The sequence below is a fragment of the Lampetra planeri genome, chromosome 13, assembly GCF_965212315.1.
Source record: "Lampetra planeri chromosome 13, kcLamPlan1.2.h2, whole genome shotgun sequence".
NCBI classification, from domain to species: Eukaryota; Metazoa; Chordata; class Hyperoartia; order Petromyzontiformes; family Petromyzontidae; genus Lampetra; species Lampetra planeri.
In genome coordinates, this window is record NC_136119.1 from 6458344 (window position 1) to 6483311 (window position 24968).

Sequence of the window (24968 nt, forward strand, 5' to 3'; positions counted from 1 at the left end):
TCGTGACTGCAGGAATCCATACTCTTTGGTTCTTTCGGTAAAGTCACGTAGGTATAAAATAAAATAAATTATTAATCGGGGCGGTATCATTCACGAGTGTGTTGAGCATTTTGTAGAAGATACCGTAAACATACCTTGTGTTATTTCTCACGTATGTGTTTTTGTCACTTCTTGAAAACGATTGTGTTACACTACTGTACAGCACTCTGAAACATCTATTGGGTCTGTTGTGCTTCATACATTTGTTAACATAACTAAATTATAATGTTGGTGATGAAAGCCGACGTATAAAATTAAGTAGCGATGCATCGATTAAGCGATGCATGTTCATTACGACGAAACTCACAATGCACGGATCAAATTGTGCGGACTAAAAATTAAGTCCTCGCTTAACGCGTGTTCACGCAAAGCTTTTTCGCCATAATGCGGTTCTTCCACGAGGGAATACTTTTGGCACGACGCCCATTATATCACGGAACAAGCACCGAGCAGTATGATACAGTACGTGGAATGATACAGAGACCCGGCTGCGTACCCTCAGCTATTTGTCCCACCATCTCACCGCGTGTGCGTACATCGTATCTCGCCAAACTTGATCGTCACATTATTTTATGGGGAAATAGTTTCGTTGATTAACGCATTTTTCGCTTAACGCTGCACTTTTCAGGAATGCATCTACCACGTTAGAACGAGAACTTTCTGTGCTAACGATTTTTGCGAATTATACGCGAGTGATATTGCTACAGTTAGGCGAATGGAGCAAACAACATCTGTCGCAATAATAAGTAATATTTAAAAAACGTTTTTTAAACACGCTTTTATGATATGTAATAGTAATGGCAGGACTCCAGGAAGTGGCCCCGAAGCTTGCCGTAACGTAAGGTGCCGTGGCCAATTACAGCCAACGTCAGTTGACTGTGGTCAATTAGACCCAAGCCAAAACATAACATATAAAAAAGATGGTTTAAAAAAATATATATATTTTATGACAGAATATGGTATTTTCATCAGTATGACATAAGTATACCAAGTTTGCAGTCGATACCACATTGGGAAGTGGGTTAAAATTGAGTTACAAGATTTGAGGATACAATAACGACAGCAGAAAGTTAATAAAAAAATCGTGCAAAATTAAAAAAGAGAAACGCTACGAAACAAAATCTGACCAAACAATGATCAATCCTTAAATCGAAATGCATCAATCGCTGCAATTCATTGAATCTTCTCCGAGGGTAACTCATGCCTATTGTCCCGTTTTCAATGCAAACTCAACTCAGGCGATGGAAGCAATTCAATCAGCTCGTGGCGCCTGTCCTCGGAGGGGAATTATTATACATCGCCGAATCGCGTGATACGGCAGCCACTGGGTGAGGCCTTCATCTCGCAGTGGATTGAGCATGGCTTATGATGGCGGTGAATACACTACAGCATCTTCTTGGTTCTTTCGGTAAAGTCACGTAAAATGGAAATAATAAAATAATACAAATAAAACATAATAAAATTATTCTCACGACGTTTCGGCCACAACGCAAGCAGCCGTCCTCAGGTGGAGAACAGGTCTGTCGAGAAGACAGAGTCATTCAGACTCTGTCTTCTCGACAGACCCATCCTCAGGTGGAGAACAGGTCTGTCGAGAAGACAGTCTGAATGCTTGCGTTGTGGCCGAAACGTCGTGAGAATTATTTTATTATGTTTTATTTTTATTATTTTATTATTTCCATTCTAGGTGACTTTACCGAAAGAACCAAGAATATGAATCCCTGCAGTCACGAAAGCTTTAAATCGAAATTTTACACTACAACAGTTATACCTCTCGCATTCGCGGTATTTTCTGGCGGACAGAATTTGCGGCAATGTATTATTGATTTTGCCACTCAATTATTTTCCTGGCCAATGTCAATGCTGCTATGCTTGGCCATTGTTCTCAGAAGCAAGAAAAGTATACTGATACGAAATCTAAAGATTCTTCTGTACATCCTATTTCCAAGATGTCAATTGCAACCAATGTAAACGTGAGCTAAATCATCACATGATCACTATCACATTTGCAACGTGTGATATATTGCATTTTGACAATGGGCTGAAAGAAAATGTCATATCTATCACAGCGGCAGAAAATCAAGCTGATTTGACATATACATGCAAATAAAACTCACCTGTCTATGTTGGCCGTGTTGCGAGATGATGCAGTGTTGCTGGGTATGTATGCCTACACGTTACATTGCATCATAACCTAAACAATGTCGCCAACACTTGTTGAATTTTGGCTTGGCTAGTTTACATAGGAGTATATATATATAACTCTGTGCCTGTGTGATCGCGCGTGTGGGTGTGTCACCTCCATAAATAATTGACTGCATTGTAGGATGATATATGTTTTCTAGTAAGCCACCAAATAGTGCCACTATGCATCCAATTATTTAAAAATCATCGGACCGTGGCAGAAACGTGACCCTCCCTGCGCACGGGCTCCAAAGCGATGGTGACGAATGCTGATTCATGCAGCCGCCTATTTAATGTGTGAGTCCCAAACGGACACTCATCCTCAGCAGTAGCCATGATCAATCAACTGCTCGATGAAGGCCTCTCCCGAAGTACTTGCCATCTCTCAGCCCTGCGATGCAACAATCTATCTCCCGCACGCAAGCTAATCACGTCGCTCCATCTCCCCAGCGGACGTGCTCTTGGGTGTGTTCGCTACTTTGGCTGCCACTCCTGACTTAGTTTCAATGACTGACCATCAATCCCTTTCTGGGTGATGTGTCCTGTCCAGGCACACTTATTTTTCTCTCATCATTGTATCTCAAATTTGTGCATACTACATACCTGTCAACCCATACAGTTCACCGGTATTCTTGTATAAAGGGAAATTGAGTTGTCAGGTCCATACGGTGTTACAGCCGTTTCAATACGGGCAAACATTTGTTGTTGTCTATTTGTTTGTGCATCTCCCTTGTGAGAAACACAAACTTTGTAGGATTAACGGTGAGGTTTATAAGGGCACGGCGTGACCAATAAGGTCTGAGTTGGTCTGTAATAAGGTAGGCACTGATAAGGGGTTGACAGGTATGATACTATCAAAACCATGTGTTCCTCTCTTGGTCTCTAGGTGTAAATCCAAAGCATTACAACAAAACCCAACAACACAGAGAGCCCTCCAAAATGAGAAAGCACACCTTTGTTAGCATGCTCACCATTGCGAACTTATTTACATCAATTTAGTTATTGATGTAATAACCAAACATTTGTCATGCCTCCAAATGAGGTGGACACTTGCACAGAGTCAGTGGATGAAATACTGCCTCAACTCAGTACTGATTACCAGAATACCAACAGCTGTAATGTTGACATTCGCAATCTCAGAATGCCATTGCCAATTTAGGGATGTGTATGCGAGTGCATTGGGCCAACTTACAAAATGTTTCAATTTGCTAGGATTTGTGAATTTCGTGGAATTGAACGCATATGAAGTCAAACAACAATACAACCTTGAGTCGTATTTTGCTGCACATCGTTAACCGGCACTTTGTATTCACCATCGAGGACAAGTTACGTCAAATACACGACGGCTGCCAACATTAGGCGACAACAAATTGTTCCGTGGTCAACACGACATTGAATGCCTTGAAATAATTTTTTTTTACAAAACGAAGACGTCTCTAGTAAATATATTCAGAGTTAAGATTGTGAAGTGGACACCGCACACCTATGTTTTGGTCTCATCCTGGCCGCAGGTTGATTTGAGCATTGATATGAGCCAGATGTCCTTCTGCAGAGGACGCTGGTGTTTTGGTCCACTGTGTATCGCTCTCGCTCGCTCGCTCTCTCTCTCTCCCAGGGCTGTAGACACGCACCGGGGTTGGCAAGCTCACGGTGGTGGCGCCAATCCCAGTGAGCGAGAGCTCGCCTTGGCGCCTGCGCAATTAAACACAGCGGCTTGGGGGCTCCTCTCCCGTTCCAAGGGAACACGGAGTTACGCCTGCACTTGCGACGTCTCTCCCTCTTATATTTCGATTTAAAGCTTTCGTGACCGCAGGGATTCGTCTTCTTGGTTCTTTCGGTAAAGTCACGTCGAAGGGAAATAATAAAGTAATAAAAATAAAACATAATAAAATAATTCTCACGACGTTTCGGCCGCAACGCAAGCAGCCGTCCTCAGGTGAAGAACAGGTCTGTCGGAAAGACAGCGTCTGAATGGCCTGTTCTTCACCTGAGGACGGCTGCTTGCGTTGTGGCCGAAACGTCGTGATAATTATTTTATTATGTTTATTAATTTATTATTTATTTCCCTTCTACGTGACTTTACCGAAAGAACCAAGAAGACGTCTCCCCTTGTGCGTTGCGACGCAATGAGAAACACAACCGGCTACATCTGCGTGTAAAAAAGGGGTGAAATGTGCAAGTGCAGCTGCTTATATGGCTCTCACGCCACTGTCGGCAGATGGGCGAGCAAGGTTAAGGTGCATCCCTGCAATTGCTTGCTCATGGCATTGCTTGCAGAAAGGCCCCCACTAGAGCCAACACCAGAGAGAGTCTCTCTCGAGGGTACTTTGGCCTACTCTTTTCCACGCCCGCCGGGCGTCATGGAAGTGGTGGGAGTGCCCACACTTTATCTCACCACACACCACCTGCCTATCGATTTAATTGTGGTGCACCCCTTTATACTGCCGGGTGTATATCTCTCTATATGTGTTGAATGTCTTCCGCACCGTACGTAGCCAACCGTGCGAATCGGAGGTGCGGGATTATAATCGCAGAGAGGCGGGGGGATCTAAGTAGCTTGCCAATTGTTTCAATATTCAACCGGAAACCTCTTGATTGCAATTCCAGCGTGCTGACAATTACACCACAATCGTCTTGACTCTTACATTATACACAACGCATTGTATATCTGTCCATCCGTCATCAGTCAGTCACTGGAGTACTGTCAACTGCACAGAGTCAAGTAAGGGCTCATTCTGACTGGAAAGAACAAGAGACGTATGACATTCTTGATTTGAAGTTTTCGTGACTGCAAGGATCCATACTCTTGGTTCTTTCGGTAAAGTCACGTAGGTGAAAATGAATAAAAAACTAAATCACGACGTTTCGGAGGCAACACAAGCTTCCGTCATCAGGTGGAACAACCCCAGCAAAAAAATGTTTTTACTGTAGTGGGCAGATAATTTTTTACAGCACTCTCTGCCCACTACATTATTTTTTTGCTGGGGTTATTCCACCTGATGACGGAAGCTTGTGTTGCCTCCGAAACGTCGTGATTTAGTTATTTTAATTTTATTTTCACCTACGTGGTGACTTTACCGAAAGAACTAAAGAGTACATATGGAATTGATAATGAGCAATGTAATACATAAGACCAGGAGTGGATTGACACACGGGTAGTACAATTGTACGTACAACGCATGGTGTGTGCATGCAGGCCTGTACTTTAGCAACGTGTGCATCTTCTGCAAGCACCACCGTTTCTCGCAAGCAGAGACATCAGTGTATAATTGACCGAGCATCCCAAGTAGAGTCCTCCTGAGAACGAGTCTTGTGACTTTAGCGAGGCTATCCTGGCTATTGTGTTGCCAGTTCATCTGGCGGCACATGGGCACTGCTGGGTTACTGGCAGAGGTGTGGACTCGAGTCATGTGACTTGGACTCGAGTCAGACTCGAGTCATGAATTTGATGACTTGCGACTCGACTTGGACTTGCATATCAATGACTTTGTCCCACCTATGAGATGTGGACTCGAGTCATGTGACTTGGACTCGAGTCAGACTCGAGTCATGAATTTGATGACTTGCGACTCGACTTGGACTTGCATAACAATGACTTTGTCCCACCTATGAGATGTGGACTCGAGTCATGTGACTTGGACTCGAGTCAGACTCGAGTCATGAATTTGATGACTTGCGACTCGACTTGGACTTGCATAACAATGACTTTGTCCCACCTATGAGATGTGGACTCGAGTCATGTGACTTGGACTCGAGTCAGACTCGAGTCATGAATTTGATGACTTGCGACTCGACTTGGACTTGCATAACAATGACTTTGTCCCACCTCTGGTTACTGGCTGCCTTTCTCCATGGAGAGATATCACTGGCAGTTCTTCTTTGTTTCTTTCGGTTAAGTCACGTCTAAAGATAAAATAATAAATTAAATTAAATAATAGAATACGACGTTTCGATTGCAACACAAGCAATCATCATACCTGATGGTGATTGCTTGTGTTGCAATCGAAACGTCGAATTCTATTATTTAATTTAATTTATTATTTTATCTTTAGACGTGACTTAACCGAAAGAAACACATAATAATTCCTGCAGTCACGAAAGTTCTAAAATTAAGACTGGCAGTTCTGTTGGGCAGATAGCTGTGCACCTGGCAAGTCTTCAATGGGTGCTTTTGCCAATTACACAACTGTGGGGTGGGTGGGGGGGTTATAGCCTTGCAGATCAAAGAGTCTTGTATAAAGGTAATACACTTTGTTCTGTGTTGAGCTTCAACACACTGTTTGGAGGGCGACTCAAGAATGCGTCTAGAGGTATAAAGGAAGTGCCCAGTTTGGGGTTATGATGGTGGTGTTTTTGCAATGCAATCCAAATGTACAAAAATCTATCAACGATAACGTATTCAATATTTCAATTATCCATAACCTTAACTCATACATGTCCTAAAATGGTTACACTAATTCCCGGGACCTAGCTTAACCCTTAAGGCAGACAGAGAACGATGCTGCTTGTTGACTTGGAGTCAGAGAGCTGTACAGTGAAATGAAGAAGAAAGCTCAAGATAGGACAGCATGGAGGAGGTCTGAGCCAACTACCTGCCAATGAGCAAAGGACTGGAGAAGACGAGACTCGTCCTAAAGAGGTGAAATCTTTAAGACTCTAATGCAGCCATACACTTTTGGATCTGGTGGTGCATCCTTGTTAACCAACTCGTAAGGGCAAGAGTTTGTGGATCATCTAGGTTTGTAAATCTCCCAAACCCACTGGCTTGTGAGATGCCCAGGAGATGGCGATTCAGAAAATCGGCTGTGTCTTCCTGAACCTTTGAACATTCTCCCCTTGTGTTGCGTGTGTTTTTTCTGGGTCCTCCGGTTTAATCTCTTATGCAGCAAAATCGACGTTCATCGAATTGACCAAACATTTTAAACCTCCTCAAAATATTGTTTTAGACTAAATTCACCTATCTTGGATACATTCCATTGCAAAAATACCTATATGGAAGCGTGTCCAACTGAATACAGAACAATACATTAAAACCTACTTTAAATGCTCTATTCACAACATACGATCAGTAAAGCCCTCGAGACGAGTGTACCAGCGCAGGTACATTTTGATCCGGGCGCAAAGGCCAGGTGGCGAGCAGACTTCAAAAGTGGAGAATGCCTCACGTCTGCACATTGACCAGGTGTGGAGCCACAGGGTGCAATGGGCCGCGAGATTATGTGGGTGAAAGGGTGGCATCTCACTTCGTGGGAATAGCTGCACAACTCCTGTCTGCCACTGCACGTTTTTTGTGTTTTATAAGAAATGTGTTTTTTTTTACAGCAGTTGTAGTAAACCATGACGGTGGTCAAAGTAGCTTACTGGTGATGAATTCTCTTTGTACAGATGCCACCAGCCAGCACTTTATCAGTCTGCTTCTGGATGAATTGCTCCGCATATCGTCGTGTCAGTCATTTGGCCATATTTCAGAATGCTGGTCAGTGTGGGTTGGTGAAGGGGAAGGCCCTTGATCGGTTCAGACAATCAGAATATGTATTTATACTGGAGGAATCTGATAAGCTATAAAGCAGTTTTCCACAGATGTCCAGGTAGAGGCGAGTAAGAAGGTTAGAACAACAAACAATACAAAAACACGATCGGAGTGCAGGAAAGGTAAGCAAATCACAAAACAAACAATTTTTAATTTCTAATACAAATTAAGTATTCGTATTTTACCAGATTAAGTCCACTGTGCTATTAGTTTCTTTTTCAGAAACGACCTTGCCACAAATCATTGCTCAACGAAGTGGCTTATCATGTGGAAATTTATAGCAGCCAAATAATCTCAACGCCAGCACTTCATGAGTCCACTGCTGGATGAACTCACCATATCGTGTCAGTCACGGGGTTATTTGGCCATATTTCAGCATGCTGGTCAGTGTGGGTTGGTTAAGAGGAAGGCCCATGATCAGTTCAGATATCACTCGTCACCGATGTAAGAAGCCACGGCCAGGAAAGTAACTTTCTGTCACGCGGGTTTGTAGAGCAGTGTGATAAACACCGCGTTACCACTTAACATTCGACACCTATAAATCTAAATACATAAACTGTACAACATGGAAAAGTATCCATCGCATGCGATTCAACGTGTGTATCTTGAGCCTTACGATTCGATATTTTTTATTTGTGGAATCGATGGATTATAACATCTCTCTACTAACGACGCATTACCCAACAGCTGGTATAACAATCATAATGCGGGTGGTTGTTCATAGTTTAAATCCAACAGCCTCAAATCTTGACTTAAAGCTTTCGTAACTGCAGGAATTCATATTCTTTGGGTCTTTCGGTAAAGTCATTTGATTATTTATTATTTTATTTGAACATATCTACGTGACTTTACCGAAAGACCCAAAGAATATCCAACAGCCTCCTTTTTTAATTCTTCACCTAATATGCAGCCATAAATTTACAGTCAAAATATAACACAATTATGACTGCAGAGCTAAACCAAATGACCAAAATGAATTCATTGGGCAGTTTCTTTTTACAGGTATTGTATTTTTGTCTCCTTTTTAATATTACAAATGTTCTAGTAAATGTCACCGATGCTAATCAGGTATGCACAGGTGTGCAGATAGATTACCCGGAATCAAATGTCTGTGTGTCTGATGAGGGTTAAAAGCACTTTGTTTGATTGCCATTTATCACTTAAACATCATCAGACAATGGAGTTCAGTAAGTCACCAAACTCATTTCCACTTGTGTTTTACTGATGTAGCTTTTATGGGTTTTTGTAAGTTTAAAATATATGTATTTGCATGATTAACTATGTTGTTCACTTAACAAATGTGCTGATGGAATGGGTTTGATGTCTGAAGATGCCGATGCTTAATTTTAAATTATGCTTACAAATTTTTTTTTTATATTTGGACAAAAGTATTGTATTTATATTTAACTTTCCAAATGTAGTACAGCACCGACAAAACATGTAATGTTGTGCCATTTTGATATATACTTTTAAAAACTACGCAACAAAATTTCACATTTAATACCTGGAAAAATGTTTGTGAATGCGGCTTTGTGTGTATACAATTTGAAACTTTATAACAGTGGAAAACATTAACCCAATCTTTCTCCAACTACAACGCATTAAGTCCTTGATGAGGTCACTGAACGTCTGCAGATGGAAACGCCTCTGATGGATAAATACTCGCCCCCAGCAAGGAAAATCTTGGTTCAGAGTGGTCGAGACATGACACCACCTTTGTTGTGGCGATGGAAGAAGGGTGGTCCCAGCCCTTGACTTCCTTGGCTGATTAAATTGAAGTCGAGCAATGAAGGTACCGACCACTGAAATGTCACGTTCTCGTTTTCATGTTATTCAAATTCTTGATGCTTGGCAAGTACAACAGAGGCCGACCTGGGCCTTTGCCAGTGATGCATCTTTGGTGTAATTTGCCTTTAGTTAAGCTTACCCACAGTGATGGGTACAGATCTTGAGATTTGGTTTGGTGGGTGGCACTCCCACAACACAAGGATTTAATGCGTGTCCTCCAATTAATTGACGTCTGTCCAATTTTGCAAGCCACTTCTGTGCCAAGGTGGAATTGCCAACTTGCAACGCTACCGCTCTGAATTCTTGCCATGCAGATATCCACGCCCAGGAAAGAACAAGTACTTTGCTGCCATTTCAGCAACGGAGTTGGTTTAATAATGCTTGTTTAGGGATGGAAATGACCATATGTTTCTGGTCAAGACTATTAGTCAGAGTGGTTGGGAGACCGTGGCATGTCACCAAGTCATTTAGGTTTGGTTATAATTGCGGCATAAACCATTTCAAGCTCTAAATAGCTGGGCTTGCAGACAGCGGTGGCCAGCGCATTGTGTGGAAAAAACATGTCTTTCTTCTACTGCGTCCCATCATCCTTGCGTATGGATACATGGCGATCCTACTCAAAGGTACAGAATCTTAGTAACTGGAGCAAAATGTGACCCAATTGGTTGCAGCTCCGAGAAACCCAACTAAATTGGGATTCAATCTTGATTTGAAGCTCTCGTGACTGCAGGAATCCATACTCTGTGGTTATTTCGGTAAAGTCACGTAGGTATAAAATAAAATAAATCACGACGTTTCGGGCAGCAGGCCATGCTTTTCCACCTGATGACGGACGCTTGTGTTGCGCCCGAAACGTCGTGATTTATTTTATTTTATAACTACGTGACTTTACCGAAAGAACCAAAGAGTATAAATTGGGATTCATGTTCAGTTTCATTAATGTACTGTAGATCACATTGCATTCACAATTTGTTTGAATTTTTATACAACAGTACATCTGCTTTCTGTTAGTTGAATTGCTTGCTTAAATTTGAGAAATAAGCAATGTTTTTATTTTACAATGTCGTTTCGTGTCTGTATCCTGTATACGAGTACCATTCAATGCAATTTATGCTGTACATTTTCTGTGTGTATTGGGAAAATTTGTTCAGTGTAAATTTTGCTGGGCCGTTTAAATATCTCTTAAGAGGCACAAATACACTTGACAGCTGAAATGTATGTATGTTGAACTTCTTTCGCAGAATGGCAATGGATAGCTACAAATCATTTTAATAAACTATTGACTACTATGCACAATGACAAGAAAAGCTTCACTGTGTCTCACGTCTCATTTTCAGGAAGGTCCTTGGAAAGTTTTCACAGGAAAGCGCAATGATTGTTTCGTGTAATGTCTCGTGTAATGCCGATTGAGTAATTTAGTAACTTGTGGTGAGAGCCATCGTGTTTCCCACTCTTGTCAGTGTGCATCATCTACAGTGTGCAGGCTTCAGATTTGTATAAACTTTAGATGACAATTGAGCGGCAAACATGGAGCGTGCATTAGTGCACACACAATACTCGCGAACATCTGAGCCATCAAAATACACGTAACATAATTGTATCTATTTATACACTGAACAAATATAACACTACCAAATTTATAAAAAGGTCCCATGACACTGTTCTATAAAAATGATGACCACGTTGTAATTGCAAATGCCAATTTAAAGATTTTGTCAGAAAATGTATGGATGCCTGCGGGGACCACCAAACTAAGAATGTATGGGTTTTTCTAGGCCAACGCGCAGCAAAGCAATGCATTCCGCATGCACTACGGTCTAATGCAGTGGTGACAAAGCGGTCAGGGCAATGCTCTTTGAACCTGGTGACCTGAGTTCGATTCCCAGCCAGGTCACCTACCCTGGTCTCCTTCACCAATCAGCCCCACTGCGGCGTGGGGTTTGTGTTGCGAGGTGGCCAAGGGGACGTTAGCCTGGCACGAGGTTGTTGTTGCTCTCAGACAGAATGTGTGATGCCAATGAGACTAAAATTACTACTCAACAATGCACACCAAATGTGAAGTAACCGTTGTGCTATTAGAACATCACGGGAGAAGTGCATTCCTTTGGAAGACTTTCAGCATTAAGATTTTGAAAAGGCTGGAAGGACTCACACTGATATTACGCCACTATTATTAAGGTCCATCAATTGAACTTTACTACTTGAGAAGGCCTCCATCCAGCAATGGACAGATCATGGCTGATGATGATTATGAACATCACTATACATATATACATCACGTTAGGCATATAACGATGCATCAATTAACTGATTAAAATTGATGCTTATAGTTACGATACATTCGATGAATTTGGATTGTGAGAATGGATCGTTTTGTATTGACACAAGTTGGACGTATTGCAATTATGTTAGGAGACCCCGGAAGCCACTAGTGGTGCTTCAGTAACCATAATGTTGTAGTAGGTTTTTACTCTTTTAAACTGGTACAAAACTGACACCTTTATTATAATGTTGTGTTTAGTAACTATTATTAAATCAAACCGTGTCCACGAAACGTGACAATTCAAATCGCATGGGGGGCATGCATGTCTTAGAAACATGTTCTTCCATGAGTAATGGCAGGTCGGTTTTTTTGTTCATAGTCTCTGACAGAAAAATGAAGATCGTAACGTTTTTTGGCGACTTTTCTTGACGTAATGTTGAGGATTAATGAAAGGCATTCTTGAATAGTCTTGCTAAGTGAGGAAAGTGGTCGGTGCTGTATGATAGTATACACAGTATCCGCGCCTCCGCTTAACATGGATGTCTACGTGCCGTGCGAAATACATTGAACATACTTACATATAGGGCCCTGAATGGAAGCGAGTGAAGATTTGGGATACAGCAATGTACCTATGGATGTTAGAAATGTTAAAACACTGATAATAGTTTGAAGGAAAGGCTGCGGTAATGCTGAAAGGTGAAACTAAACTCAACTTTTTTTTATTTTTCCAGGTAAGGCCCACTGACCTATATAGCTCTTTTTCAGAAGCGACCTGGCCACAAATGATAGCTCAACGAAGTGGCTTGTCACGTGGAAGTGTATAGCAGCCAAATACTCTAAACGCACGTTGTGGCTAACTTTGGCTTAACAACAACTACAATGATGCATTTCAATGTATGAGGCCGTGCTGCAGGCCATATGCTTTATATTATTACACTGATTAGCGCGGCTGGCTACATATGGTGGGAAAGAAGTTAAACATATATACATACATTTGAGGTCACATATATAAGGAATAATATCTGGTATGCCTTATAGACGGTTGTTAATGGTAGTACAGTAATACTAACAATGCATTGCGTGTATGAGAATGTACGCGCTTGTGCCGTGTGGCTTTACAGGGGGTGGCGGCGCTCAATGCGGGTCTCGGTAATTAGGTCCCATGAGTGTACTCGCCTTGAGTTGAGGTAAGGAGTCTCCTCATTTTCTCGACTCTCACTTTCACCATCTCCCCCATTCTCTCGAGTGCACCTTGGGAATGACATCTCCCGAAAACGAAGCTTGATAGCCAGGTATAGCACGTGCCCAGGGAGAGTGCCGTGGGTGTCCAATTTTATATTTTTTTCCATAAAGAACTCACACCCAGCTCCACCAACTTATTTAGTCTAAAGACAAGAATATAGACTGGCTCTGTAATGTAACCCGATCTCATTTGTCTCGCTTACTTTAAGCAAGCGTGTACAAAAAATCCAGCGTTTTTAAGGTAATTTCCATATCGATGTGATATTCGTTTGTAACGAATACATTCTTTGATTGTGCTCAGGATTCGGCTTTGTTTTCATTTTCATGCAGACGACTCATGCTCCACTCTCATTCAGTGTGTTTGCTCATTTTTTTGTGGTTCGTAACCCATATGAAAAACGTGCTAAGCATACGACAGCGCTTTTTGCATAAATGTTGATCAGGTTCTTTACTTTCACAAAGCAAAATTGTTTTGCATGCACCAATGAAATCTCAATTTCACATACTTCATTTTTATTTGCTACGAGGAAAATTTGGCCTTAAAATGCTTATTGTCCCAAGTGCTTTTTCACGAAATCTCTCAAAGATCACAAAGCACTGACAACTTTCCCACGAAACCTATCAACGTCTATAAAGTGTGTACACATTTTGTGGCTTTGACCACATTTCTCGTGCTCATCGCTGTACTTTTAATTTTACATTAATCTATTCGTACGGGGAATAATTGGCATTGTTGTCCAGGTCACGCAACCACAGACAAATGCGTAATCTCGCCTTTGGGGTTTTATTTCTGCCATTCACATGACTGGTGTTTGGCGTCTGCACTGTTTGTGAAAACACACATATACCACGGTTGTGGTAAGCCACTGACACATCTTCAAAGTAACTCCGATCTGTTGAGTAACCAAGGTCACAGGATCAGTTGCATATTTTTTTTTTTAAAGTTCAAGCTGAAAATATTTCGTGTCACATTTTATTTTCAAGCCACACAACATTTTGTGTCACATTTTATTTTGAAGCCAACATTACAGAACTGGGACAACAGCTTCTCTGCTGTGACCCCCATATTCGACTGAATGCATTGTTTCTTGTGTCAGTAGTTTATTCAGGATGGATTCGCATCACAAGGCCTCTTGAATTGCATATTACCTTCTATGACATGTGGATCACCAAAATGGAAACTGACAAAGGAAATTTACCAAAAGTGTGGAGAGATGCATGCTTGGAATTACATTGAGAAAGAAAGAGGAACACTTAGATGAGAGACTAAACAAAAGCTAGAAAACAAAAACGAACTTGTACAGGACACATTACCAGAACGGATGATAGCGAATGGTTAAGATTGACAACGGAGTAGCAGCCAAAGAACGATACATGCCTGGGAGGATCACCACCATAAACATTGGGAAATCAGATGAGCTCATGTGCAGGTGCCAGATGGAGTGTTGCATCACAAGACCGTCAGGGATGGTGTCAGCTTGGGGAGGTCTTCATTCAGCAGGGGATAGATCATGGTCAGAAAAATATACTGTCAACATAACATATATCCATAACTGTTCATAGATTAGTACAATAGTCACCCTGTAGCGCGTTCACGTTTCTGCAACTTAATTCTAACTGTACTAGGATCAGTCAGAAATGTATCTACCTGAACCGATTTATACTACAGGGAATTTATTATTTAACAATGATTTATATTAGTGCAATATTTGCGAATGCTCTTTTTTCTATTTTCTCCATTGCTGCTACTTTATTTAGTTTTGTAATTTGGTGACCCAGGTCACTCTTACAAATGAGACTACTGGTCTCTTGATTTCTCACCTCCTGGTTAAACAAAACAAACTTTAAACAATCATGAACGTTGGATGGAAACTGCGTTTGGACAATAACAATCTCTTGCTGGTGCTCTGAGCAATCTCAGGCTATGGCACGCAGCCTGCACGTACAGCCTTGAAAACTGTTGCAGGCCTCTATTTTGTTTTTATATTTTTTACCTTTCATTGGCCAGAACAGTCAGATAGACATTACCGTATGAGAATAGGTTTTCCCTTTTTTCTCTCGCAACAAAGCAGGTGTTAGGATGTTAATACACCAAACTGAAACCTTTTACAAGGATTCGTGTGTGCATTAAGCACATATACTTGTGGTTAGAATGCAAACAAAAAACGTACTCTGAAACTGATTGGTCCACGCCAGAGGCAGCTTTCTTTTGAGCCTAGTCTTAAAACGGTGTTAGACCAGAAGACGCCAAAAGGCGTACATCACAAAGGCAAGCACTATCAGAGTAATGAGAGCTCGGGGTGAGCAGCTACATCATGGGACCTGTTACCAGAAAAAAAGGGGAAAACCTATTCTCATATTTTGGTACTGGCAAAGGAGGTCCCATGATGAAGACATTACCGTAGTTGTGTATTGGAGATATTTTGTTCATAAGCAACATTAGTCGGTCTAAGCTACCACCTGCTGGTACAATGTGATCATTGCACGGGCCAGCAAGCTAAACCCAATCGTTGGTCTGAAGCCCCCGTGGGCAGTGAATGCAATACGCTCTGCGTTTTCACGAAACACATTCCCAGTAAACACGCAACGTTGCGCCAAAGTTGACATGCGGTTTGCCCAACGTTGGCCCAAAAAGTTCCATGTGCACTCGATCGTTCTTTGGGATGTGACGAGAACTCAGAGGGGCCCCTGTGGTAGACAGAGGCAATTGTGGTCACGTGGTGCGTGGGAAGTGGAAGTGACATGCCACGTGTTGTCGGGTGAACACGGCGGTCCGGATATCCACGTGAATGACTGCGGTGCAGGTCAGTGTGTGAGTTGTGAGTTACCTGCTCGTACAAAAGCACCGGGTTCGTCACGGCCACGGCTATGGCCCTCCCTTCTCTATGCTCGCGAAACGTGCAGCCCTCCAAAGGAACATTTTGCGCCGGTTTGACACATTTCAGGCTGGCCCTGCCTGCGATCCATCCCTGGGTTCCACCAGGCTGGATTGTGCGAGGAGCTGGACACAGTTCCGTCAGTGAGCTACTCCAGCCGGCAAGGCTGCGCTGGCTGGGTCATGTAGCCCACACTCATTGCTCTACTTTACGCGACGAAACGGGCGCGGCACGGGCTGGAGAAGAGACGGGCTGATGTGGGGTATACAGAATGATTCCGTGGAGCAGATTGGACTTGCCGATGACTGGTACCAGCGGTGTCAAGATCGACCCCTGGAGGAGGAGGAGGAGGTTTGTGTGGGATGCTGCGGGGGGGAGTTGGAGGCAGTCGCCCTCCAACAATAGCGGGGGACAGAGGGGCGACGCTCACAGTAAGGAGCGGAGCGCAGAGGGTTGGCACATTGGGGGAGGCAAAGTTGGTGCAATCTGCCACAGGCATCTCCGTCTTCCCATGGCACATGGGTCTGTCCCGTCACCTGCCAGCGGACTCTTCGACACTTCACGTGGCCTCAAAGTGCACCTAGCATGGCACTTTTTGGCCAAGGTTATATAGCCTTCAACAGACTGTAGGGGCAAGTGCTGTTAGCGAGCAACAATGAAGGCCTGCACGGCACACCAGGGGGTGGGTGGCCAGCAACCACGCCTCTCACCAGTGTCATTGTTTACAACACCGAGCCAGGTACTCATTTGAGGCCGAGTCGACCTAGGGGAGGCCCAGGACCCATTCCGTGCATCGTCACTTGGTGTTGGCCGTGAGCAGGAATCGAACTCGGGTCGCCGGGCTCACCGTGTTGCGCTGCGCACTCCGGACAAGGTTGGAGTGGTGGGGGCCCTAAAGGCACGGAGAGTGGCACTGGGAGACATTGGGAGAGACGGGCATAGTGCTTTAGACACGGAAATACATGTACCTTAGAGAGACGTGGAGACGCAGATACAGGGTTGGCTACGCATCTCCCATTATTAGGACGGTTGGCTACGTACGGCGCGAAAGAAGTTCAACAACATACAGGACGCACACTGCGATAGTCATTTAGACATGCACGTACAAAAGCAGAGCGCAGAAAGTGAAAGCTGGAGACAGGGACATGGGAGAGACAGGGACATGGGAGAGACAGGGACATGGGAGAGACAGGGACATGGGAGAAACAGGGACATGGGAGAGACAGGGACATGGGAGAAACAGGGACATGGGAGAGACAGGGACATGGGAGAGACAGGGACATGGGAGAAACAGGGACATGGGAGAGACAGGGACATGGGAGAGACAGGGACATGGGAGAGACAGGGACATGGGAGAGACAGGGACATGGGAGAAACAGGGACATGGGAGAAACAGGGACATGGGAGAGACAGGGACATGGGAGAAACAGGGACATGGGAGAGACAGGGACATGGGAGAAACAGGGACATGGGAGAAACAGGGACATGGGAGAAACAGGGACATGGGAGAGACAGGGACATGGGAGAGACAGGGACATGGGAGAGACAGGGACATGGGAGAGACAGGGACATGGGAGAGACAGGGACATGGGAGAGACAGGGACATGGGAGAGACAGGGACATGGGAGAAACAGAAACAAACTCCATATGACGAGGCACGATCAGCATACACAGCAGCAGCATCTGATGATGGCGGCGATATTGGGACCCTGCGGTGGCAGTGAATGTTCGTCTGTGTCCTCCCCTGGCCAGATCACGGTGCTGTACTTTGCGAAGAGCGCCGAGCTGGCAGAGACGAGGAGGGAGGTCCTCACTGTGCCGAGGCAGCTCACGTCCCAGCAGCTCTGGCTGGAGATCGTGTCTCACCATCCAAGGTTCAAAGAGGCCCTTTGGCTCATTTACATGTTTCCAGTATTTTAAAATTGTATTAAAATATCATCCTCATTAGCCATGATTAATCCGCTGCCGGATGAAGGCCTCCCAAAGCCAGCCATCGACATCTCATCTCTCACGATCCTGCGATTTAATAATCCACCTCACATCTCCGCACAAGCCAATGTAATCACCCCACCTCATTGGTGGACGTCCACTCAGACGCGCTTGTCATCGTGATCATTACATCAGCCACGGACCGCCATCTGACCTGGTTCCTAGTGAGATGTTTTACCAGACCTCTGTTTTTATCAGCAAACATCAAATTATTCGATCTGATTTAGTTGAATTAATCTGTGGTTAATCTACATCGTTGTGGCATGATTTGATCATCTTAATTTAGATGCACTTCACGTCAGAAGTCAATGGAACATTACATTGTCACAAACCAGTTTGCAACATGTATATTTATGTTTAAAACATGTAAACAGGAAACTACTGGGAACACTACACTTTTATTTTTCAGAGGTGGTGCAGTGTTGACGGGCCTGAATAATTATTCAGTTGTGATGGGTTGATGATACTCATTCTACACCTTCACCATGAGAAGTGGGTTCACCACAGGAAACAATAACACTGAATTTAAAGGAAACATATATTAGAGGTGACGTTTCAGGCAATCGTCCTTGTTCATAGCACATACATATAAAGGCCAGAGAGATATCGTGGATAAAGGTTGGAGACTGAACTTTACACCATGGGGCCTAATAAGAATAACACATTTTTTTAAATGTCCTAACGACCGCAACCAAGACCCAATAAAACAATAGGAATGTTTATTCTCAGTAAGGCATGAGGAATCAAGTGACCAGCAGTCAATGATGGCAGGCCGTTGTCAGAGATTCACATTTTCTTGTTGCCATGTCCATACTTTGCCCGCAGCCTTCGAGTGATTGAGCAGAACCTGGTCCTCGCCGTTGGGGAGCAGTACGTCTCCTTGGGTGACGAAGAGCTTCTTCTTGAGCCAGGCCAGGAGGTGGCTCTCGTGCCCCCGCTGAGCGGCGGCTAGCGGCAGGTGAGCAGCGATAACGATACAGACATCATCATCATTATCAGCCGTGGTCAATCCGCTCCCCCAAGCCACCACCACCACCTCTCACTATCCTGTGTGGTAATAATCCACCGAGCACCTGCACACAAACTCATTTCATCGATCCATTTTCTCAGAGCGCATCCTCCAGATGTGTTTATACACTTGAAAATATCAACTCCTAACATTCTAAAATTGTTCATATATGTCTTCACGTATAAAACAATATTTTTTGTACATCGGTCTATTTACTCTCCACGCTAATATTTTCAAGCTAAGAGGCGAATGGACAAAATCATTTTATTTAGAGAGAACAGAGTTCAGTTTAAATATGCTTTCCCCCATAATTCTCCACAACAACGCTGTATTAGCCTCCTCAGCTCCTGAATCTCCCAGCACGTGGAGCAAAACGTCGCATATCTGGCCGATAAATTCTCAGCACAACCCGAAAACACATCGGAGGGCCAAACAGCACAACTGCGTCAACCTATGCAGTTGTTAAGGATATTACAGTTGTGAACTGCAGTTGCTACACCGACAGTGTCTGACAGGTACGGTGTTTGCGCGCAGGCCATGGTGGATGCTGCAAGCCGTCAGAGGGATGTGGTGACACTGTCGCATCACAAGCTGAGCGTGGAGGAGGCAGTGGCGGCCGTTACCGCCCCGTGCTGTGGGGCCGTGTCCCTCTTCATCGGCAAGTCGGACACGCTGCAGCAGGCAGCACTTACAGTGACACAAGTCTATAGGCATGCCGAGGTAGCCATGTGGCTCAAGAGTGTGGAGCTGGCACTGTTGAGATCCTGGGCTCGACTCCAGGCAGCTGCCTGTGATTAAACCGGGTTCTCTTGTGTAGAGAGTAGATGGTCTTGGGCCAGTGACCAATCTCTGCACAAATAAACTCCAACATCATATGTTGTATACATTTCAGCTCTGGAGGATTAAAACTGTCAGTTTGACTGTCATGTGACAAACATTTATCTGTGTAGTATGGCGGTTTGGAAAGTATCACTCCCTACTGTGTAGAAAGCAGTCTCTTAATGGGATCTCAGAAGTAGGTATGTTATCTCCTTGTATGGGTCATTCTCTAGCATGGGGTAATGCACTGCTCTGAGAGAGGCTGGAACAGATTCGTCTTGTGACATAATGCCGTGATCACGATCAGTAGACATTCTCGCTCCCACGATATGTCCACACATCGAATCGTGTGAATGAACATTAATTATTATTTACAATTTCATGCAAATTATATGTAAATGTGGCATTATACATGACCGGAGCTCACAGACTTACAAGCGAGACAGAATTTTTATTTGTAAAAATAAAAAAATAGATGATTAAAACAAAATATAATTGAATAAAATTGCAACCCAAAATTGTGACAATGAATAACAATGGGGGGGGGGTCAATGTTCATATGGCTACAAATCAGTACACAATACGAGTTTGCTGTCTTGGCAGACTGTGCGTATCCACAGATACGACACGTTATTATTCTGTACAGTTTTGCACTTTACTCTTTTTCCCCAAATTCGCATGTTTCATTGTACTATCATCATCGTAGTCGTGTCACACGCCAAACAAATTTCCATTTCAAACTCACAGCTTGCAGTGCAGCACCCTGTGCCGGAGAAGGGCTCTGGAAGGTGATGTCTAAGAAGTATTTTGAGAGTCACCTGCTGCTGTGAAACATTTGTCCAAAAGTGCCATTCTGGCAAACAGCCTCAAAACATTTTATTTTGGAAATGAAGCAAGGCGTCTCGCGTCTGCGTGGGTCTTCCCGGTTGCGCTGTGTAGCTCTCCGATGGGTTTTCGGCTTGTGCCTGGTTTTGTTGCGCATGAGGTTCCAATTCAGCTCCTGAAGAAGCTCCCAGCACGTGGAGAAAAACGTCGGACATCATGCCAAACAACTGCACGGTACAACACGGAAAACCCATTGGAGAACTAGACACCTCGTTCGTTTGTTCCTTCATGTGCTTCATTCTCAAATGTGTCACTCGCATGCGCTTATTGACGCCTGCCTGCCGTTGCCGTTGCGATAAACGGGGTCGGGGACGCTGTGATGAATGCAGGCATGACACGCGACAGCTTCGAGGCGAGGAGAGTGGTGCGGCTGGAGTACGAGGCCTACGAGTCCATGGCGATTGCGGAGATGCGCAAGGTGTGCGCAGCGATGCGCCGCCAGTGGCCTGCGTTGGAGCACATCGCAGTGGCTCACCGGCTCGGGTTCGCAAGCGCAACCAATCACCCGTTGTTTTTCTATCAACGTCAACAACAATGCACATTCGTGTTGTGTCTAAATGCAAAAGCATCTCAAGACGCTCTCACGCATGTACGTGGTGGGGAGCGTTGGCGCAATGGCCAACAGAAATGGTAAGCGGTATCAGAACTTGTCCTGGGCCTCTCCTAGCTCTACTCTGCCTTAAATGAGTAGCCTAGTACAGTGTGCGAGCATCTAAACTTGCGCGTTAAAGGTAGGTAGGCCTGGGTCCGGCTACACCACCCCGGCGTGTGCCGCTGTGCCTTTCTTAATCGGTGCCCACTTAACAGCACTTTGACTGACAGTCTGCATTGCCGTACATAGGACATTTGGCTATGTACGGCGCAACATAAGTTCAACAGGCATACATTTGGTTTTGTGCAGTGTGGTGCCGGTGGAGGAAGCGAGCGTGGTAATCGCCGTGTCATCCCCGCATCGCCGAGACTCTCTCGATGCCGTCAGCTACTGCATCGACAGCCTCAAGGCCACAGTACCCATATGGAAGAAGGTGAGTGGGAGCTGTTCTCTCAGAATGAAACCAATCTGCTGTCTCTCCGTTGAGTCGCTGTGAACATTAGGGCAGCAGACCTGTGAGGTCAATTATGAGTTACTCAATCATCGGTGGACGAATGCTGTAGTGGTAAGCACACTGTATTATGTACAGGTAGTCCCCGACTTACGATGGAGATGCGTTACGACGACCCCATCGTAAGTCGAAAATATCGTGAGTCGAAAATGGCCTAGCCTACCCAGGAGTCTTAAAGAATGGTGATAATTTAGCAAAACAGAGCAATTTACAGTACCGTACTGTATAAACTATATACTGTATGTATTTATTAATTACAATACATGCTTTTTCACTAAAATTGGGCTTTGAAAAACATAAAACAGAAAAAAATACACGCGCTAACACCGTGACAACTTAACTCTGTCGACCGCTGGTGAGAGTGAGAGGCATCACCACACAAGGCGGGAGATGCGTACATTCCGGCAGCATCCCAACGTACAGTATCGTACCTCGTACGCTGCTGCGTTTGCCTGCCGTGCGAACTGTAAAATATTTTACAATTTTGTCAAATCGCTATCGCCATCGTAAGATCGATATATCGTAAGTCAGACCATCGTTAGTTGGGGACTACCTGTATTTGTTTATTCATTGTGATCTTATTGTACAGCACCGTCAGATGTTGCTGTTCCTGTTTTTTATCGTAGGATTATAAAATATAAATTTTTAGTGACAAGTGATTGCATTATGTTAACTGTTTATTTTAAAGTAGTTTTGTACACTATTATTTTAATTACTATTCCTTAATTTATAAAATATCTGTCGCGGCGCTTTGAGGCGATTTTATTGCTAAAAGGACAATCTAAAATAAATAAAAACGATCGATTGTGCTATGATCCTGGCTACGGTTAAAATGATGACGAATATCTGACCTGGTCCTGGGTCTCCCCTAGGCCGACTGGGCCTAGTATTTTCTTCTTATTTGTGTAACCCAACTGATGAAGAAGCTGTTGATGATTGCTCCCCATACATCTATCAAACAGTGATTTTTCCTGAGTATTACAATACTTTTGCGTGTTCACTTCATTGCCACTTAGCAATACAACCTCAACAAATATGAGATCATTTGTACATAATGATGATGTGCTATTCAAATAATAAAAGCTTTCACAAAATTAGTGAATAGATTTACTGGATAAAGATTTGCCTTGAGTAAAAACTGTAAACATGCATCTTCTCGGTTCTTTCGGTAAAGTCACGCAGAATTGAAATAATAAAATAATAAAAATAAAACATAATCAAATAATTCTCACGACGTTTCGGCCACAACGCAAGTAGCCGTCCTCAGGTGGAGAATAGGTCTGTCGAGGAGAACAGGTATGTCGAAGAGACAAGAGTCTCCTCGACAGACCTGTTCTCCACCTGAGGACAGCTACTTGCGTTGTGGCCGAAACGTCGTGAGAATTATTTTATTATGTTTTATTTTTATTATTTTATTATTTCAATTCTACGTGACTTTACCGAAAGAACCAAGAAGATGAATCCCGGCAGTCACGAAAGCTTTAAATCGAACTCTAAACATGCAGTCATTTGTATTTGATTTTTAAAAGTTTCAATGTTCTACTCAAGCTTATGATGTCAAGCTTTTGGAACCCTTGGCAGTTTGCGTGAGAAGAGTTAAATACTCTTAGGTTTTTTGGGTAAAGTCACGTAGGTAAAAATAAAATAAAAAATTAATAAAAGTAATAATAGAAATAAAATAATAAATCACGACGTTTCGGAGGCAACACAAGTCTCCGTCATCAGGTGGGACCGTCACAGCGAAAATTACTGCATCAAGTTAGCTGTGACGGTCCCACCTGATGACGGAGACTTGTGTTGTCTCCGAAACGTCGTGATTTATTATTTTATTTTATTTCTATTGTTACTTTTATTAATTTTTAATTTTATTTTTTACCTACGTGACTTTACCGAAAAAACCTAAGGGTATGAATCCTTGCAGTCACGAAAGCTTCAAATCTAGAAGAGTTAAAGTTTACCACTCTGTCGATTTAAGGGGCAATTCTGCGTGTGGATTTACAAGGTGTTGTGTTTGGATCTGCAGGAGGTGTATGACACCAACGAGTACTCCTGGAGGGAGAATAAGGAATGCACTTGGACCGAAAAACAGGGAAAACACGAATGCGGCACGAATGTACGAGACTCTGAAGATGCAGTTGACACGTCCTCGTGAACTCATAACGCAGTATTAACATGATCGTGATTCTAAGTTCATTTTAAATATACAGTAATAATAATTGCGTTTTTAGTTATTAACAGTTGGACATTTTCCTGGCCTCACTGGAGATTACTTGGTAAGGATGCAAGATAGATTACACCAGCAGTATAATGCAACTTGAATTTATATATAGTGCCTAAATGGAATGAGACACACACTACTAACTCAGCATTTGTTTCTTGATTGTTGGCTCAATTGTGTAATTGATCTGGTGGTCATATCTAACCTGGCTGCTCAGAGTCTTAAGGGTTAAGCTGTCTTAATCCCGAGGTGTGCTGAGTGGGAGGTACAATATAGATAATAAATTATGCACAATGTATGTGTTTAAAATATTGTTTATTTGTGTTCGGTTGAGTATACGGTATAAACATTGTTTCATGAGGTTCATTGCAAGATAAAGTGTAATGCCCTCATCCTACCCTCTTCGTACAGCCACGTACCAATTGCTTGGTGAGGTCACTGTGTGCAGATCTAAATGCCTCTGACAGCTAAATTCTGTGGCCCACAGCATGGGAAATCTCAATTCCAAGTGGCAATGACAAAACACCACTTTTCTTGTGGTTGTGCAAGTGGGGTGGTCCCAGCTCATGACCTGCTTGGATGATTATTACATTGAAGTTCAAACGAAAAGGCTACCAGATGCAGAGCATTTTATTATTTAACTCTGCTGATTGGGTGGGTTTAGCAATTAAGCTGCGGTCCCCAATGTCTGGCCAGCATGGACATATTTATGTAAGCTCACGTCACATTGAACCCACCTGCCCAAGCCAAATTTGTAAGTCCCAAGTTCAGGGTGAGAATCGTTATCAGGGTAGAAGTTCAATGAGTGTCCTTGGTGCATTCATTTGAGGCCATTGCCCTAGATGCCTGTAGAGGCAGCTGAAGCATTCTTGGCAGTGAACAGAAAATATTTGCCTTTGTTGAACTCTCGCGTTAATGAGCGTTACCTTGTAGGATGGGGCCAGTGAGGGAGAATGGCCCAAGTGATTTAGGGGAGCTGAGGGCTTCACTCATAGGAGGTAAACTCATGTGACAGATCGGAGG

At 43.5% G+C, this 24968-nt stretch overlaps 2 protein-coding genes across 3 annotated transcripts; both read left to right on the forward strand.

The window, feature by feature from the left end:
- The first annotated feature begins 15754 nt into the window (after positions 1–15754).
- Positions 15755–18869, forward strand: LOC144721979 (molybdopterin synthase sulfur carrier subunit-like). Of its 2 annotated transcripts, none has more exons than XM_078599995.1 (3): positions 15755–15850; positions 17675–17796; positions 18737–18869. In XM_078599995.1, the coding sequence occupies exons 1-3, from the start codon at positions 15836–15838 to the stop codon at positions 18861–18863; spliced, it is 264 nt and encodes an 87-aa protein (XP_078456121.1). In that variant the 5' UTR covers positions 15755–15835; the 3' UTR covers positions 18864–18869. The 2 variants fall into 2 exon arrangements, with proteins under 2 accessions (XP_078456121.1, XP_078456122.1); XM_078599996.1 differs by lacking the exon at positions 15755–15850 and adding an exon at positions 15918–16273.
- Positions 18870–19457: 588 nt separating this feature from the next.
- Positions 19458–24241, forward strand: LOC144721978 (molybdopterin synthase catalytic subunit-like). The gene is made up of 4 exons (XM_078599994.1): positions 19458–19578; positions 20954–21107; positions 21526–21649; positions 23751–24241. Exons 1-4 carry the CDS (start codon positions 19458–19460, stop codon positions 23877–23879), a joined length of 528 nt encoding a protein of 175 aa, XP_078456120.1. The 3' UTR covers positions 23880–24241.
- Positions 24242–24968: the final 727 nt, after the last annotated feature.

Bases quoted from the DNA above. Each gene is read 5' to 3' on its own strand.
- LOC144721979 (XM_078599996.1), top strand. From the start codon at position 16,178: ATGTGGGGTATACAGAATGATTCCGTGGAGCAGATTGGACTTGCCGAT. The intron at 16,274-17,674 runs GTTTGTGTGGGA...TCCCCTGGCCAG, and splicing joins CCCTGGAGGAGGAGGAGGAG to ATCACGGTGCTGTACTTTGC. The intron at 17,797-18,736 runs GTTCAAAGAGGC...CTTTGCCCGCAG, and splicing joins ATCGTGTCTCACCATCCAAG to CCTTCGAGTGATTGAGCAGA.
- LOC144721978 (XM_078599994.1), top strand. From the start codon at position 19,458: ATGGTGGATGCTGCAAGCCGTCAGAGGGATGTGGTGACACTGTCGCAT. The intron at 19,579-20,953 runs GCAAGTCGGACA...TGATGAATGCAG, and splicing joins GGCCGTGTCCCTCTTCATCG to GCATGACACGCGACAGCTTC. The intron at 21,108-21,525 runs GTTCGCAAGCGC...GGTTTTGTGCAG, and splicing joins GCAGTGGCTCACCGGCTCGG to TGTGGTGCCGGTGGAGGAAG.